General features: G+C 43.1%; 1 protein-coding gene across 4 annotated transcripts in view; it reads left to right on the forward strand.

Moving 5' to 3' along the window:
- CADPS2 (calcium dependent secretion activator 2) overlaps window positions 1–15,824 on the forward strand; it is a 506,811-nt gene that overhangs the window by 106,121 nt on the left and 384,866 nt on the right. For all 4 annotated transcript variants that reach the window (XM_075928806.2, XM_075928789.2, XM_075928797.2 and 1 more), the window contains exon 2: window positions 4,075–4,188. In XM_075928806.2, coding sequence (XP_075784921.1) covers window positions 4,075–4,188 — 114 coding nt within the window. The remainder of the gene's footprint in view (window positions 1–4,074; window positions 4,189–15,824) is intronic.

The raw sequence follows: 15,824 nt of genomic DNA on the forward strand, positions 1-15,824 counted from the left end.
TATGCAATTTCTATAATGAACTGGACACAATCATGGGTGGGGATGCCATGTCCATACCCAAGGAGCATTGGGATACTTCCTATACCACAGAATCAGTAACACTTCCAGAGATCCAAAGTTACTAATGAAGAGGTTAGGGTCAATCTGGTGGGAACCAGTGTGCTAGGTAACAAGGGATTATTCTCAAATCCTAATGTGTGTGAGGAGACTCCGCAACTGGACAAGAAACAAGATGTCACAAGGGTACATTGCTGTGCAGGCTGGGGAGTGGGACAGTTCGGTTAGTGGCCATGTAGTTCAGCTGGAGAGAATGTAGCTGCCCAGGATGCTATGATGCCTTGGTGGCCATGTCTGGTGGTTAATCACTGTGTATTGCAGCAGTGAGCCGTGACACTGTGGGCTGGCAAGTTGCTGTTGCAGTAGAATGGGGGAGAGGCAGGCAGTGGCTTGGAATGCTGCTCTTACAGTCCTTTTGGGGGGGGGGGGATAGCAGTGTGGGGTGAACGGAGGCTGTCTTATGAGCTAGCTAAGCCCTGCCTTGGTCTGCGCTATGTCCAAACAAAACATTTATGGATGCACAGATATCAGTAGAATCTTGGTAAGAGATGGCGTGGAAGCTTTGCCTGATCTACTTATCAATTTTCTCATGGAAATTCTATGGCAGGGCTGCCATTTCCCCATTGCCATGGTACTATACTCTGCCAAACCATTCCTCGTTTGGTGCTGCCGGAATGTAGGCAGCGCAGAGTTTGGCTGAGTAAGGAGCTGGGTGCCCCGCTCCCATCCATAAGTTGACTCCATCTTCGACTGTTTACCTTCAGCAGGGATATGTCAGCCAGAGTAATGGTAGCCTGTGGACAAGTGTAGGATTATTAGATTGTTTCCATGTGCAGCCACTGCACAAGCATGGACTGTACTTTCAAGCCCAAGTACTCATCACCACTTTTGCCCTCATCTTTTACATTCACCATGATCAGAGAGTCTGGTGAGATCTGTATTTGCCTCTAGGACAGGAGTGGCCAACCCGTGGCTTGTGAGCCACATGCAGCTCTTCCCCTTCCTCCTTAAAGTGTGGCTCATGAAGCCTTCCCCTCGGCTCATGAAGCTGCCCCTAAAAGTGGACCCTAGTTCTCTATGCTCACTGGGTGCAGGGGAGCCATCTGGCAGCAAAGCAAAATGGCGCCGGATGACGGGAGCCTGATGTGGCCAAAAAGCCAAACCGGAGGGGTTTTTAAAAGGGGCAGCATCCTTTTTTTTTAAACTTTTTTCCTATGGTTCTTAGCTCTTTGCACAACATCCAGCACCTTTTTGGCTCTTTGCCTGTAATGCATTGGCCACCCTTGCTCTAGGATAACAAGAAAAGTGGGTAATTTTGTTCAGAGGCATGCATGTTAATGAAATGTTACAATTTTATCAGGGACAATAGTCACTCTGTTGTTAATGGTTACTTTTCCAGACTATGCCTTGAAGTCATGCATGTTCACCAACAGGCAGACACCATCAAGTACGGGGAAAAAATCATGGAAGTTGAGGGAGGATCTTTCAAGGATGTGTTGTATTACTCAATGATTCAAGCAGAGGAAAGTGACCAAAAAATAGCTATGGAGATCAAAGCAAGAACACAAACTGCTGAGCATTTGATAGAGCTTATGGAAGACCAAAATGAGATGCTGAAGAGTTTTATCATGATACAGAGTGAACACAACCAGAGGCCCCACTTGTCAGAGCAACTGTCCCTACACACCCACACATCAGCCTCCATGGCTGTACATGCAAAGTTCTTTATCCAGTAACCCTTCTATGCCTAGACACATTTTCACAATCAAGTAATGTTTCTTTCCATCACACTCAAGTCCCTGTGAAAACAGCTGTAACTTTAATAGCTGGATACGAACACCATTGTGAAGTTTTCCAATAACACTTACCACCGAACATCCTGATTAAAATACCTCAATAAGGACACATGTTTAAATACATAAGTTTATTTTGTGTGATACAACTCGCACCAATCATTCTGGCCCCCGAAGAAGTCTGACACATCCTTTGGTTTCATGGGAATGTCTCATTCAGGATGAGTGATGTGATGAGGCAGGGAAGCAATCCTAACACATAGCAATGTCAGTACCCCCTCAGTGTCTAGGTTATTCTTCAGAGCCTCCCTGATATTGATGGGTACCCTATCAGCTCCTCTAACAGAAAAAGTGTCTGGCTGTTCAAACTATGTATTCAGGCACTGTCTCATTACCCCATTCATGGCCAAACTCTTAACCCTTACACATATACAAATAATATAAGCAATAGCATGCAGCCACCGCCTTGAGCATGTGATCCTCCAAAAGGCCCAGCCCGCCCTAGAGACACATCCACCTAGCTTTCAATCTGCCAAAGGCACATGCAACAACCATGAGGCATTGGCTTAGCCTGCTGATGAACTGCTCCTTATTACTATTCAGATGCCCCATGTGGCTTCATGAGCCAGGGCTGTAAGGGGTAAGCTGTACATCCCCTACTGTAATTTTCTGGTCTGGAAAGAAAGTGCCAGCATGTAGCTTTCTGAACAGACCACTGTTCTGAAGACGGGTGTATTATGTTCCTTTCTGGACTACCTCATGCTTAACATCTGTGAAATGTCTGTGTTGATCCAAAAGTTCCTGAAGCACCATGGAGAAGTACCCTTTACGGTAGATGTACTTTGAAGCAAAGAGGGATTGCCCTACAGTGGGAATATGTGTGCCATTGATTGCCCCACCACAGATTGGAAAGCCCATGTTAGCAAGGCCAGCCAATATGTCATCCATATTTCCCAGTATCGATCCTACACAACAAAATGGGTGGTGACGCACTGGAATGGGTTACCTAGGAAGGTGGCGGAATCTCCATCCCTAGAGGTGTTTAAGTCTCGGTTTGACAAAGCTCTGGCTGGGTTGATTTAGTTGGGATTGGTCTTGCCTTGGGCATGGGGCTGGACTTGATGACCTCCTGAGGTCTCTTCCAGCTCTAGGATTCTATAAAATGTGACTTATTGCCCTGCACTCTTGCATAAGTGCTGCCCCAATGATAGGCTTCCCCACTCCAAACTGATTTGCAACTGAATGGCAGCAGCATTTGGGACTGACCAGCTTCCATAAACAATGGTAACGCGCTTCTCTACGAAAGGGCAGCTCACATTCGTGGTCCTTGTGCCACAATTCAGGGGTCTGCTCATCACACAGCTCCAGAAAAGCTGCATTAAACATCCTGAAATTATATAGTCACTGCTTTTCATCCCACACCTCCATGAGAATGCAATCCCACCACTCGGTGCTTGATTCCTTAGCCCAGAAGGGATGGTATATGGTGCACAGCTGATCTTTGGCAGCCCAGTGCAATTGACTGGTCTCTCTCACCAGATCTACATTTGAGTGTTTGTCCTCTGTTATTAATTGCATAAGTAGCTGTGCTGCAATGCACAATGTTCTAAGCACATTGAATACAACATAGCAGAGCACTGTGGGATCCTTGATTTCTCACAGCAGTTGTTGGAGTTTGCAGCAAGGACTCTCATTCAGGGGGCATGAAAGTAAGCAGGAAGCCCCAGAAGGGCTGGGAAGCAGAGAAGTGACTTACTGGACTCTTTCACGTTCCCAAAATGTATAACATTGCACTGCATATTCCCATAGTGCTTAACGATTGAAGATGACACCAGAGTGGAGAACTTACTCAAAATGTGGGATGCTTAATCACATTGCTTTGCTCTTTCTGTTGATAGGGTGCTAACAGTGTGGCCATGAAATGTCAACCCTGGGTGGCAGAAAAACAGGCTTTATTGGTTTTCATTTTTGTGACTTCTGGATGTCTACAGCAGTTTCATCACCAAACCTTCCCACTGTAGTCATAACCTTAGTTGAATGTCCAAGACCTGCTGCAATTTTCTTATTTCTCTTCTAGTTTCTGTTTGCTCAGCCTAAATTGTAAAGAGCCACTACTTTGAGGGAGACCTCAAGTACTAAATTACTAGTAATAAATTACTGTTATTTTGAAATTGGAACACATTTTAGCGGTGATACTAATTGCATTTATCCTTTTCTCCCACAGCTCAACAGACAGCAATTACAGATACTTAAGGAGCGTTTCCAGGCCTTCCTGAATGGAGATACACAAATTGTGGCAGATGAAGCATTTTGCAATGCCGTGAGAAGTTATTATGAGGCAAGTGGAACACCATTTTCTATACTGTTAAAAGTTTGTTCACAAAACTCAGCTTTTTAAATAATCTGTTTACATGGAAGGAACTGTATGTTTCCATGCTTGTGAGATTGCAAACCCCTGAAAACATTTTCTTATACTGCTTTGCAGTTTAAAAAAATAAATCCACTGCCTGGGTGTAAGAGATAAACTGAACTTGAAAATATCCAGTTCTTTTAGGAACAACGAAACCAAACAAAAAAATCCCTTGTGCTAAAAATCTTTCAAGCAATGGTAAATACAACTGGGTACTGCTATCTTTATTTCCATATGTCTAAATTACCCCCTTTTAATCAAGGTTTCAGCTGTAAATTACTATCTTGAGATACATGTCCCTTGGCCTTCTTAATTTTCAGAGACAATAGAGAATATCTTAGGGAAAACGTGCCCTTTTTTCTTTTGGAAAGAATAATTTTGCTAATTCAGCTATACTAACTCTCATGAGTTCAGTTTATGACTTCCAAGGGATTCTGTGTGGTTGACACTGTGAACAGTACTCCTCTTCACATGTTCTGTATAATTGCTTAAGAGAGATGCCCTTTTCTGTGGAAGATAAAAATGTTTGGAGTGCTTCCAGTCCCTCTGGTGTCATAGGTAACGTGACTGGGGGATATATTCATTGCACTGTTCAGAAAGCAGCCACTATGAACACAGCATTTATCTGTATAACAAAAATGCTCAAATTTGTTCAGCATATGATCAGAGCTGTGTTGTACCAAATAAAAGCAAGCAGGATCTTATGAGGGGGATAAGGCAAAAAGCCACATTTATTGTAAAGATAATAATAAAAAAATCAAGAAAAGATAGAAGCAAACAACGTTGGTTAAGTAGTTCAACCTTATACATATAAACATTCATTCATCCATTTATTCAGGTTCTGTGTATTTGTTATAGTTACCAGCCTGGAAGTTGCTTGTGACAGAATACTGGCCAGGTACTCTGTACACAAGTGATGGTAGTGGGGAGCGAAGTCCTGATCAGATGCGCATCTGAAGCTCCTGGTGGGCTGGCAGCAGAACCTTGGACTCTGATTCCATAGTTTTTTAGTCAGTTCTTATAGGAATTTCTTCCTATGCCAGTCTATGGAAATTGCTGCATCATTCTGATGTTTCCAGGGTGACTGCCAGGTGCTCATCAGTGATCTCATCGGGTGGACCTCCAGTATTTGGTTTTCTCCACTTGGCACCTTTTGGTTGCACTGGCACCTGACGCCTTCTTCAGCCCTTTGTTGCTGTATTCTCAGGCTGGCACCTCTCAGAACCATTCATTCATCGTCCAAGCTCTCTCTCATACGTTCATACAGTATTTTGTATAATAATAAAACTTGTAGTTACAAAAGTTTCTGGGTGGTATTGCTTAAAACATTCTCTGAATACTGAGTAAAGTTACAATGTTTTAAAGAGAACAGGCGTCAATTATGTAACAATGCCCTTAGTCAATTACAGGGCTTGGCTCCCATAGCAGAGTTAGTGGCTTGACAATTCATTGTTACAATGTATCTCTGCAATGTCAATTTCAAGCAGCCCCTTGCACAAGCTTGAGCATGCCCTGGAGCACAGAGGGGGGGCTGTTTCTGGCTACATAGGATTATATTCTTAACAGTTCTAAGTTACATGACCTAATACATTATATTCTAAAGGGGCAATAATAATAATAAATCTATTTTAAGTTGTGGGGAACAAATTATGGGGAGTCACTTCCATTTGGAGGAATCATTTTCAATACATTAATATGTTATCCCTACAGCTGCACATTTAAACTTGATTTAGTTACTATTTTGATTTAATTTCACTGTATTGCTTTGTTCTTATTCAAATTACTTTCATATTTTCTTTTAGAATATTGTTCCTTCTAATTTCCAACTATTGTACTTGGGCAAAGATATTCCTTGATGCAGAAAGAATTGTATTTGCTAATATTGTTATGGACTATTAACTTTTCTGCTGAACAACAAATTTAGATTAAGCAATTTGGCTACCAATTTAGGAAGCGTATCAGTTTAAGGTGGGAGGCTGTCCTGTGCACCAAGTTATGGAGAAGACAAAGTTTTAGCATTAGACACACTGTGAAAGCCTGCATTTGTGGAGAGGCTAGGGGAAGGCCATAGTTATCCAGGTTAGAAGTCTGTTTGACATGGTGAATATTGGTAAGCCTGAAGTGGTGGTGTTAGTGACAGACAAACAGGCAAGGGGGAGACATTTGAGACAATTAAAAAGTAGATGTGACTCTAGACAGATGGAGAAAGTGAGGAGTAGGAGGCTGAGCCAGTCACCTAATTTTAGAGTTTAAAGAGAGAAGGTAGACCCATGGACAAAATCTTTGGGGATGTTGAAGGAGAGGGTTATAAGCAAAGAGGTTTATATTAGTAAGAACTATATTAGTACAGTTCTTAGCATTTTTTAGCTCTTCATATGTTCAAATTGCTAACATATGGAGCCTCAGAAGCAAATGAAGATATATTTGGGTAAGAAGAGAATCAGAAGAATACACAAACCTAGAATCCCAAATAGAAGGCAGCAGATTCAGAAGAATAAGAACTGAAAAATATTAGACGTGGACTATCAAATCTTCTAGACAAATTGATTTAATGCTACAAGGAAGTAGCTTAGTGGTGGCCAGAGGGAGGCATGACAGACGGACAGATTTCTTGTTCTAATGATAAACTGAAGGTAAAGAGGCCTTTATTTTAAGGATTCTTCCTTATCAAGACCATTTTCAATGTTCAAAAGCAATTGCATCCTCAAAAGTGGGAAATCTGCATATATCTGTAACCCACACACATATATCTTGGTGTGGTGTACTAACCCATCTAGTGGTATTAAGACCATTTACAGAGAAAAGGAGTCTACAATCTTAGCTAACAGCAACCTGCCTGTTAGCTCCTGCAGTAGAGGCTCATGCACTAAGCTCCAGAAGTTCCAGGTTCAATTTTGCCTATTGGCATTACATATCCACACATTTCTGGCATTTTTGAATTCTTTAAAGATTTCCTTTTTCAGTGCCTCTTTGACTTACAATAACTCTGGTCTTGAGGAAAACTAGAATTCTCTGCTTCAAAAATATGGCTTGGTTATAACAGAAAGAGGCTTTTTGGGTGGCTGACTGCAGAGTGTGGAATTTAACCTTTGCAAGAATTCCGAGCAAGCATGAGTCTGAATCCCTTCTTCAAAACTAATGCAGAGCTTCTTTGACACAATTTTCACATGCTAAAACATTCACTAAAACCCTTTTCAGGGATGAAGGAAGATAGCATATTAACAGCCATACTGGGTCAGACCAAAGTTCCATCTATCCAAATATCCTGTCTTCCAACAGTGGCTAAATCCCAGTGCCCCAGAGAGAATGATCAGAACAGGTAATCATCAAGTGATCCATGCCCATCCTGGTGAATAGCCATGGATGGAGCTATCCTCCATGAATTTATCTTGGCTCTTTTTTTACCCTTAAGAGAACAAATGTCAAGACTGTTATATTCCTGAATAACTAAATTACCTGAATTAGGAAATCTTGTCAACTAAGTAAACTTACTTTTTCATCAGAATATATTGACTCATAGACTCTTCTGTGCCCTTTCTAACAATTCTGCTTTAATACAATGAGGAGCTTGGCCTAATTAAAATAAGGCCATATATTGAGTGGATCTCAGATCTTCATCTGTTACATATTATCCTCTCTTAGCTCTAGTAGGATTTCTGGGCTATTTCTACATAATACACTTGCAAATGTTGTTGTAGAGATGGTCTTGGACCTAATTTTGAAGCCCGGCATGAACCTCTAGATAGTCAATCTTAACCTGAGTGTATAGAGCAGCTTCATACCAGATTTCACCTGCTTCATATCACATTTGATCTGCACAGCTCCCTCAAAATAATAATCTAAAACATATATGCTTCAAAATAAGGGTCTGTATACATAAACAATTAATTCATTGCAAACTAGATTGTGAATCTACTTGTGTTAGGCTTCTCTCTACCATGATGTCTGTTTTAATATATTTTTTAAAGGATTCTTAGTATTACTTGTGCAGTCTTTTTAAATTACCTTGAAAATCTCATGTGAGAGGGATTGCCAGAAAGTGCATTAACTCAATTTTTAATTTTATTTGTCGCCAAAATCTACTTTTGTTTCCCCCTTTCTTCTAACCATATTCTGTCTAATTGTGAATCTTTTGTGGCTTAGTCTTTGCATAATTAAAATTGTGCCAAGGGGTTTATTAAAAGCCTGATTCGATTTATCACTTCCACCCATAATATATCTTTGGATTGAAAAAAAAAGTTGCTTTTTTTTAAAATGTGTGATTACTCTCAGGGCTATAGTAAAATTTTAATGGAAAATTCTATTATATTCATTGAGCCAGATTCTAATCTATTTAGAACATCAGCTGGTGATTTTTAGATGAAAAGAAAAAATCATTCATATGACAATTTATTATGAGTAATTATATTAGACACACTAAGTGTAAAATTCAAGTGGGAAAGTGATTTATGAAATAAAGTATTCCTTTGCATATTTCAGTCCAGTTAGTTAGCAGATAAAAATCAGACCAGCAAAATAGTTGGCACAGATTTATAAACTTAAATGTTACGCACAGTGGGTGGAAAGCACTCAGCACAAGATCTGTATTCAGAGGCCCATCACAAGGGCTTAGTGGAATTTAAGAAGTGTATATAGGCCTTGTGCTAGTGATCTGCACAGGAGTGCTTTTTTACTTATGGTTGTGTTTAACGTCAGAATATATAAATAGGAGACAAGAATGTTTGCAATGTGCCTTTGAGATTGATGACTTAATTCAAATTTTCTGTGACTGATGGGTTATTCAGAAGTTCTGGATTGCCGTTAAAACTACTGTAGATGTAATGATGCAAGGTTTACTACAATCATAGGTTTGTATTAATGATGTTTCGGAACATTGCTTGGGCAGATGTAAAAACAAAATACTTAAAATGTCCTTAGCGTTAGAATTTTTAAAAGGTTGGCTGTTTTTGTTTATATTCCTTTTAAAATAATAATTTGCTATTTTTTAAAGTCTGGAGACCTAAATGTTAATGGTAGTAAAGAGGGCTAAAGTGATCCTTGGCTGTATAAGCAGGGGACTATCAAGTTGGAATAGGGTGTGGTGGTTTTTCTGTGCATGGCACTGAGACCCTTTACTGGAATAATGTGTCCGTTTCTGGAATCAATGCTTTAAAAAAAGACTGACCAGTTGTGAAAGATTCACAGAAGAACTACAAGAAAGCCTTATGAAGAAGTACAGTATACTTAGTTTATCCAAGAGGTGACTTAATCTCTGTACAAGTTTCTAAAATGGGGAAAAGGGTTTATGGTAGTGGGAAGACGACCCTCTTCAATCTATCAGAAGACGTTATAACAAGATTCAGTACAGTAAAACTCCATTAATCCGGCATCCAATGCTCCGGGACTCCTGATGGTCCGGCACCATCAGGAACCCGGAAGTGCTGGGGCAGCCGGACAGGCTTCCCCCATCCAGCTGCTGCTGAAACTGACCAGCAGCTGAATCAGGGAAGCCGGGAGCAGAGCAGCTGGGATGCCCTGGGCTTCCTGGAATCAGCCGCTGATCTGTTTCAGCAGCGGCTGAATCAGGGACCCCTGGGACAGAGCAGCTGGGGTCCTGCCGGATTGGTCCCGCAGCGCCGTCCTTTGGCGCTGCGGGACCAACCCGGCAGCACTCCAGCTGCTCTGCCCCAGGCGTCCCCAAGAGCAGTTGGGGTGCTGCGGGGTTGGTCCCGCAGCCCCGAGGGGCAGCGCTACGGGACCAGCCGGGCAGTGCCCTAGCTGCTCTGTCCCAGGCATCCCCAAGAGCACCTGGAGTGCTGGAGTGCTGCTGGGGTGGTGCCATAGCGCTGCCTCTGCGGGACCAACCCGGCAGCACCCCAGGTGCTCTATTGCAGGCATCCCCGATTCAGCTGCTGCTGGTCAGTTTCAGCAGCAGCTGAATCAGGGATGCCTGGGGCAGAGCCGGACTATCATAAGGGGGGGCTATGAGGGGTGTGGGGTGGCATCCCCTCCCACCCCACTCCAGACCCCTCATAGCCCCCCCTTCTGATAGTCCGGCATATCTGATAATCCGGCCCCCCCGGGTCCTAAAGGTGCCGGATTATCGGAAGTTTACTGTAATTGGAAGTTGAAGCTAGACACATTCCCAGACTAGAAATAAAGTACATTTTTAAACACTGAAGATAAATAACCATGGGAATAATTTATCTCTGAGCATAGTTGATTATTTTTTCCCATAAGGTGTTGTAAGGTTAGCTCTCTTTCTAAAATATATGCTATATCTGAAAAGTTCTGAGTGATGCCTAGAATCACGTGGTGATTGTCTGTGACATAGATCATGTAGGAGGTCAGACTGGATGATCATAATTATTTCTTAAGGTATTAAAATCCATGAATCTGTTTAAAATGATTTAACTTTAATCTTTTAAATTACTTATTAATAAAACTATAATTGACACAGTAAAATAATTGACAGCAAAGGGCTTTTTTAATAATTCATTATAGGAATTTATGAAAGTATGCTGGGAAACTGAAGGGGGGAAATGTTGATGGCTTGAATTCAGCTATTAACCAATTTACTATGTGGGGGTGAAATCATTACAAATTGGAAAAATTACCTCAGTTCCATTATTTTTTTCCAATAACCTGAAGAAATTTATATTAGTCTTATGAAATTGGTCATTTCAGTTCACCTCTTCTTATGTCGACACAAAGTAGAATGTATATATTTACATTTTCTGACCGCAAGAATGCAATGCAATTCAATTAGAAATATTTGTCAGAACTGAGCACATTTTTATCTATTGTGGTTTAACAGATGCAGAGCTAAATTAGCAGAGTTTAATATGCTGCACTTAGAGATAATGTTGTTAATATTTTATTTAAAAATGATCATTGTGAAGTAACTTAGTCATACTATTCATTATGTTAAGATTTGGAGTCAAATTCAAAATAAGTTGAACATTGCTAGTAGAATTGCATTTGTTTACATAAAGTCTGAATTTGGTACTTGGTATCTATTATTGAGCACAATTGTTTTTAACCGTTGTATTGATAACCTTAGAAATAAGTAGTTTTGATACCAGAGAGTTTAGAAACTTTGTCTCAAACTGTGAAATTGCACTAATTTATTGATATTTGATCTGAGCATATTCAAAATTGTTGTACCTCAGCATCAAAATTTCAAGTTTTTATACAGAGAGAAAGAGAGAGGGTTTTAGTAAGCAAGTGTAGTAAGCAAGTCATGCTGACCCATGACAGAAGAATGCATTTTATGTTCTAAAAATTATTCTTTAAAATTGCCAGTGCAAGTGAACTTGACACAGTTCATCGCTGTTTAATCAGAAGAATCGTATTCTCTAGCAATCTTTCTTTCTTTTTAGAGATAAAAACAGTAATCAAGTCAGGCTGTGACTATATAATCACATAATAAGAAAAAGGACAGTTAACAGAAAAAAGTCTGAGGAGTAGCTGTGTGAGTCTAACTTTTTAAAACTATATCATTTAACACACATTAAAAGATTAGGATTATTTATATTAGAGAGAAGAGGAAATACATTGGAGGTGTATAGAATGAATGAAGGTCACAGAGAACCATACCTGATCAGTTCTCTGGTCACAGAGAACCATACCTGATCAGTTCTCTGGTCATCTGAAGAAGTGGGCTGTGTCCACGAAAGCTCATGATACCATCTACATGTTTTGTTAGTCTTTAAAGTGCTACCATACCATTTGTTGTTTAAGTTTATCCTGTACAGGCAGTCCCCGACTTACGTGGATCCGACTTACGTCGGATCCCTAGATACGAACGGGGATGAGGCAACTGCCGCACATGCGCAGCAGCATCCCCGGGGCTCGCTCACGTGGATCCTGGGATCCATCTCCTCCTCCTGCCGGCTCTGACTGGTCTCCGCCTGCAGCAGCAGCTGGCATAGGGAATGGGGTCTCGCAGAGCTGCTGGGCGGAGGAAACGCGCCTCCCCAAGTCCGCTGCCAGCCGCGGTCTCGCAGCCTGCCCCCCCGGTCTCTGGCCAGCCTCAGCCCGTCTTCCCCCTCCACCCCCCTTCTTCCCCCTCCCCCCCTTCTTCCCCCTCCACCGCTCTATACATGCCGGGGCTGGCTCACACGTGGAGCCTAGGTGCAGCAGCAGCAACTGGCCGTAGGGAATGGGGTCCTGCAAAGCGGAGGAAACGCGCCTCCCCAAGTCCGCTGCCAGCCGCGGTCTCGCAGCCTGCCCCCCCGGTCGCTGGCCAGCCTCAGCCCGTCTTCCCCCTCCACCCCCCTTCTTCCCTCTCCACCCCCCCTCTATACATCCCAGAGGCTCACTCACCTCGATCCTAGGATCCACCTCCTCCTCCTCGGGCTGGCTCCTCCGGCTCTGGCTTCTGCCTGCAGCAGCAACTGGCCACTGGGAAAGGTGTCCCGCAGAGCTGCCAGCGGAGGAAAAGTGCCTCCCCATGCCTGCTGCGGCCTCGCAGCCTGCATGCCCTTCCCCCAGCAACAAGGTGCCCTCCTCCCCCAACTAACAAGCTGCCTCCCTCCCCCCAGCAACCTGGCTGCCCCCGGCAACAGGCTGCCAAATCAGCGGACAAAAGCAGCCTCTCCGCCCCCTATTATTCCCACCTTTCCCCTCCTTCCCCTATACATGCTGGGCTCCCTGGGCAAACAAAGACTCCACCAAAACAAACAAAGTGCTGGCCTCATTGTGTTAGCAAAAAAAGGACCCTCCTCCTAGAACCCTGGCTGGTGTGTGGAAATAAAGCTATTAGCTCAAAGCATGGTGCAGAGCTGTTTGGTATTTGATGAGTTACTCCTTTAGTCCTGAGTTTGTCACAGGGACAGAAATAGATGTGAAATCTTCTGAACAGGGGAACAGACAGCAAAACAAACATTAGAGGGGAGTTAACCTTTCCCTATGCTATCCAAAACTAAAAAAAATGTTTGGCTAGAGTTTCCCCTACAATATGTACCAGTTCCGACTTACATACAAATTCAACTTAAGAACAAACCTACAGTCCCTATCTTGTACGTAACCCGGGGACTGCCTGTACAGACTAACTCAGCTGCCCCTCTGAAGGAATAAATCAGACACTTAAATAATTAAAGAGAATGGATAATTGAAATACTATTTCATGCAATGTATGATATAATTAAATGATGGTCATGATATCTTTGAGGCAAATAAAGCAATAAGACTAAAATGTAATTATTCACTTCTGTGAATATACCAGGAAAAATACAAAGTCTGTCAGTTATGTTGCAGGATATAAACTGACTACTGCCAAAAGTGGTATTGTTGAGCAAAGCTAAAATATCTGGTTCTTGGAAGACAACACCAGATCAGACTAGAATGGTTGTTTTTATTTATTTGTTCATCTAGGCAAAAGCCGGCACAACGGTATTCTAGATGCTCTATTTTAGGAGAGTTTTGGGCTTTGCCAGTTTGAGGGATCTCCCTCATAACATCAGGAAAACTTAAGTTTCAATAGTCTTTTGTGCAGATTATGTGGATTTTTTTTTCATTCCTTAGATATTATAATTTGGCAACTTGGTAAAGAATATTCAAAGAAGTGTTGAGATTGAATCTTGGATGTATTTTTGACTACAGAACAAATAACTCCTAGTATTTACATATTACTTTACTTTCAGTTGCTATTACCTTGTTGTATATTCATAGTTTCTTTCTATGGAATTATGTCAACTCTGAATTTCCCCTATCCTAATGGTAACTGGATTCTTTTCTACTTTCATGGGCTGAATATTCTAACTTCACTCAAGTGCATGATGACTCAAGATTCTTCTTCGGGTAGTCCCCGGGGGTGCTCCATGTCTGGTGTCGGGCTGGTCCCGGCGCCACGAATCGGAGCTTGCCAGAGCTGTGTTCGGCCGGACCGCGCATGCTCGAGCCGGTTTTGTGCCTTTCATGTGCCGCGTGCGGTCCGGCACCCGCCAGTTTCCTCTAATCCGCCCCTGGTCACGGACGGAGCTCTCCTTCCTCTCCTCAGGTTTCCTGAGGGAAAGTTAAAAACGATTTAAACTTCTGTTTTTTTCACTACATTTCCAGTTCATTAATGTGTTCCTGTTTTTAAGTTAATACCTTTATACAGCTATCAGCTGTTTATACTTATATTTGAAGGTTTCAGTTGTCTCCGCTGCGCAGCTCTCAGAGCCGCGGCTCTGGTATAAAAAAAAAAAAGAGAGAGGCAGCATAATTATAGCAAAAGAATCAGTTACCATTTGTATATAGTTATATTGTTGCCTTCTACAGATGTTTTCCTGTTACAACTCCTAGTTTAAAAAAAAAAGTAAAGAAGTAAGAAGAATTACATTGTTACCCGGCTAGCTCCGCTTGAGCTAAGTTCAGTAGTTCTTGGACCCTTTATTCAAACATAGTTATATGTATACACGTAAAGGGGGAGAGGAGAACAAGACTCAAATAATAAATTAGGCATAGTTACAATTCCTAAAGGAGAGAGAAAGGGGCAGTCGGTGAAATGAGAGTCAACCCCCTTCAGACAGCTGGTATGCCGGGCTCCCCCGGCTTCAAAAAGTGTACTATGTGCGGGGACTCAATGCCTATCTCTGACGGACATTCGGCTTGTGTCCGCTGCCTTGGGGAGGCACATATCCCCCAAAAATGTAGTCACTGTGCCAAGCTCACGACAAGATCCCGCAAGGAGCGGGAAAGACGGCTGAAGGAGATCCTCTTTGATAAGGCTCTCCTGCCTCCTAGCGCTCCAGGCTCCTCGGCATCGGACCCGACCGCAGGAAAGCAGAGGGCTCCCTCCCCGGCTATGTCTTCCCCTAAGAGGAAGAAAGCCTCTCCTGCTCGTTCCCTGCAGATTGCCCCGCAGCAGCGGGTGAGCGCAGGTGATAAGCCGGGTACATCAACTTCAAAGACAGCCCCTGCGGCCACTTCAAAGAAGCCAGCCAGCACTTCCCGGCTCGGGTTGCCTCCGGCACCGCAGACGGCAGGGGGGCCCCTTAAAGACGCAGCCTGCCCCGCACCGACGGTGCCTGGCTCTTTGAATGCAGTGCACACCTCCCCTCACAGGGAGCTGTCTTCAGCACCCCCGGTACCCACGGTACCCAGCACTGAACAAATGACTCTGTCAGCATAGCCACCTGACCCTCCAAGCTTGCAGCCTGCAATCTCTGAGCAGCTAGAAGCAGCTTCTACTAGTGCAGCACCAAGGATGAACATCCATGAAATTTCCCTCTCCCCATCCCAGGTGTCCCCTCCGGAGCCATCGCCTCACCCCTCCACGTCTGTACACCATGCAGCGGGGCGCAAGGAGCATCATAGGCAAAGCTTATCCTCTCGCCACCATCACTATAGAGAATGTAGCTGCTCACATTATAGATATTCCGGATCTCAATCCCTGTCAAGGCGAATCCATTCCCCAACTCGCACGCCACGCAGCACTTACTATGTCAGGCATGGCACCGTGGGATCCTCTAGATGTTCATCACCTGCAGCTTTCCGAAACAGAACCGGATATGTCTCCTAGTGTTCGCTCTTCCACGCTCGCGCTGGGAGAAGGGGTAACCTTGGCCGAGACATCACCCCCAGATGATCTTAAAGAA

The sequence above is a fragment of the Pelodiscus sinensis genome, chromosome 1 (assembly GCF_052426305.1).
Source record: "Pelodiscus sinensis isolate ZL-2025 chromosome 1, ASM5242630v1, whole genome shotgun sequence".
NCBI classification, from domain to species: domain Eukaryota; kingdom Metazoa; phylum Chordata; order Testudines; family Trionychidae; genus Pelodiscus; species Pelodiscus sinensis.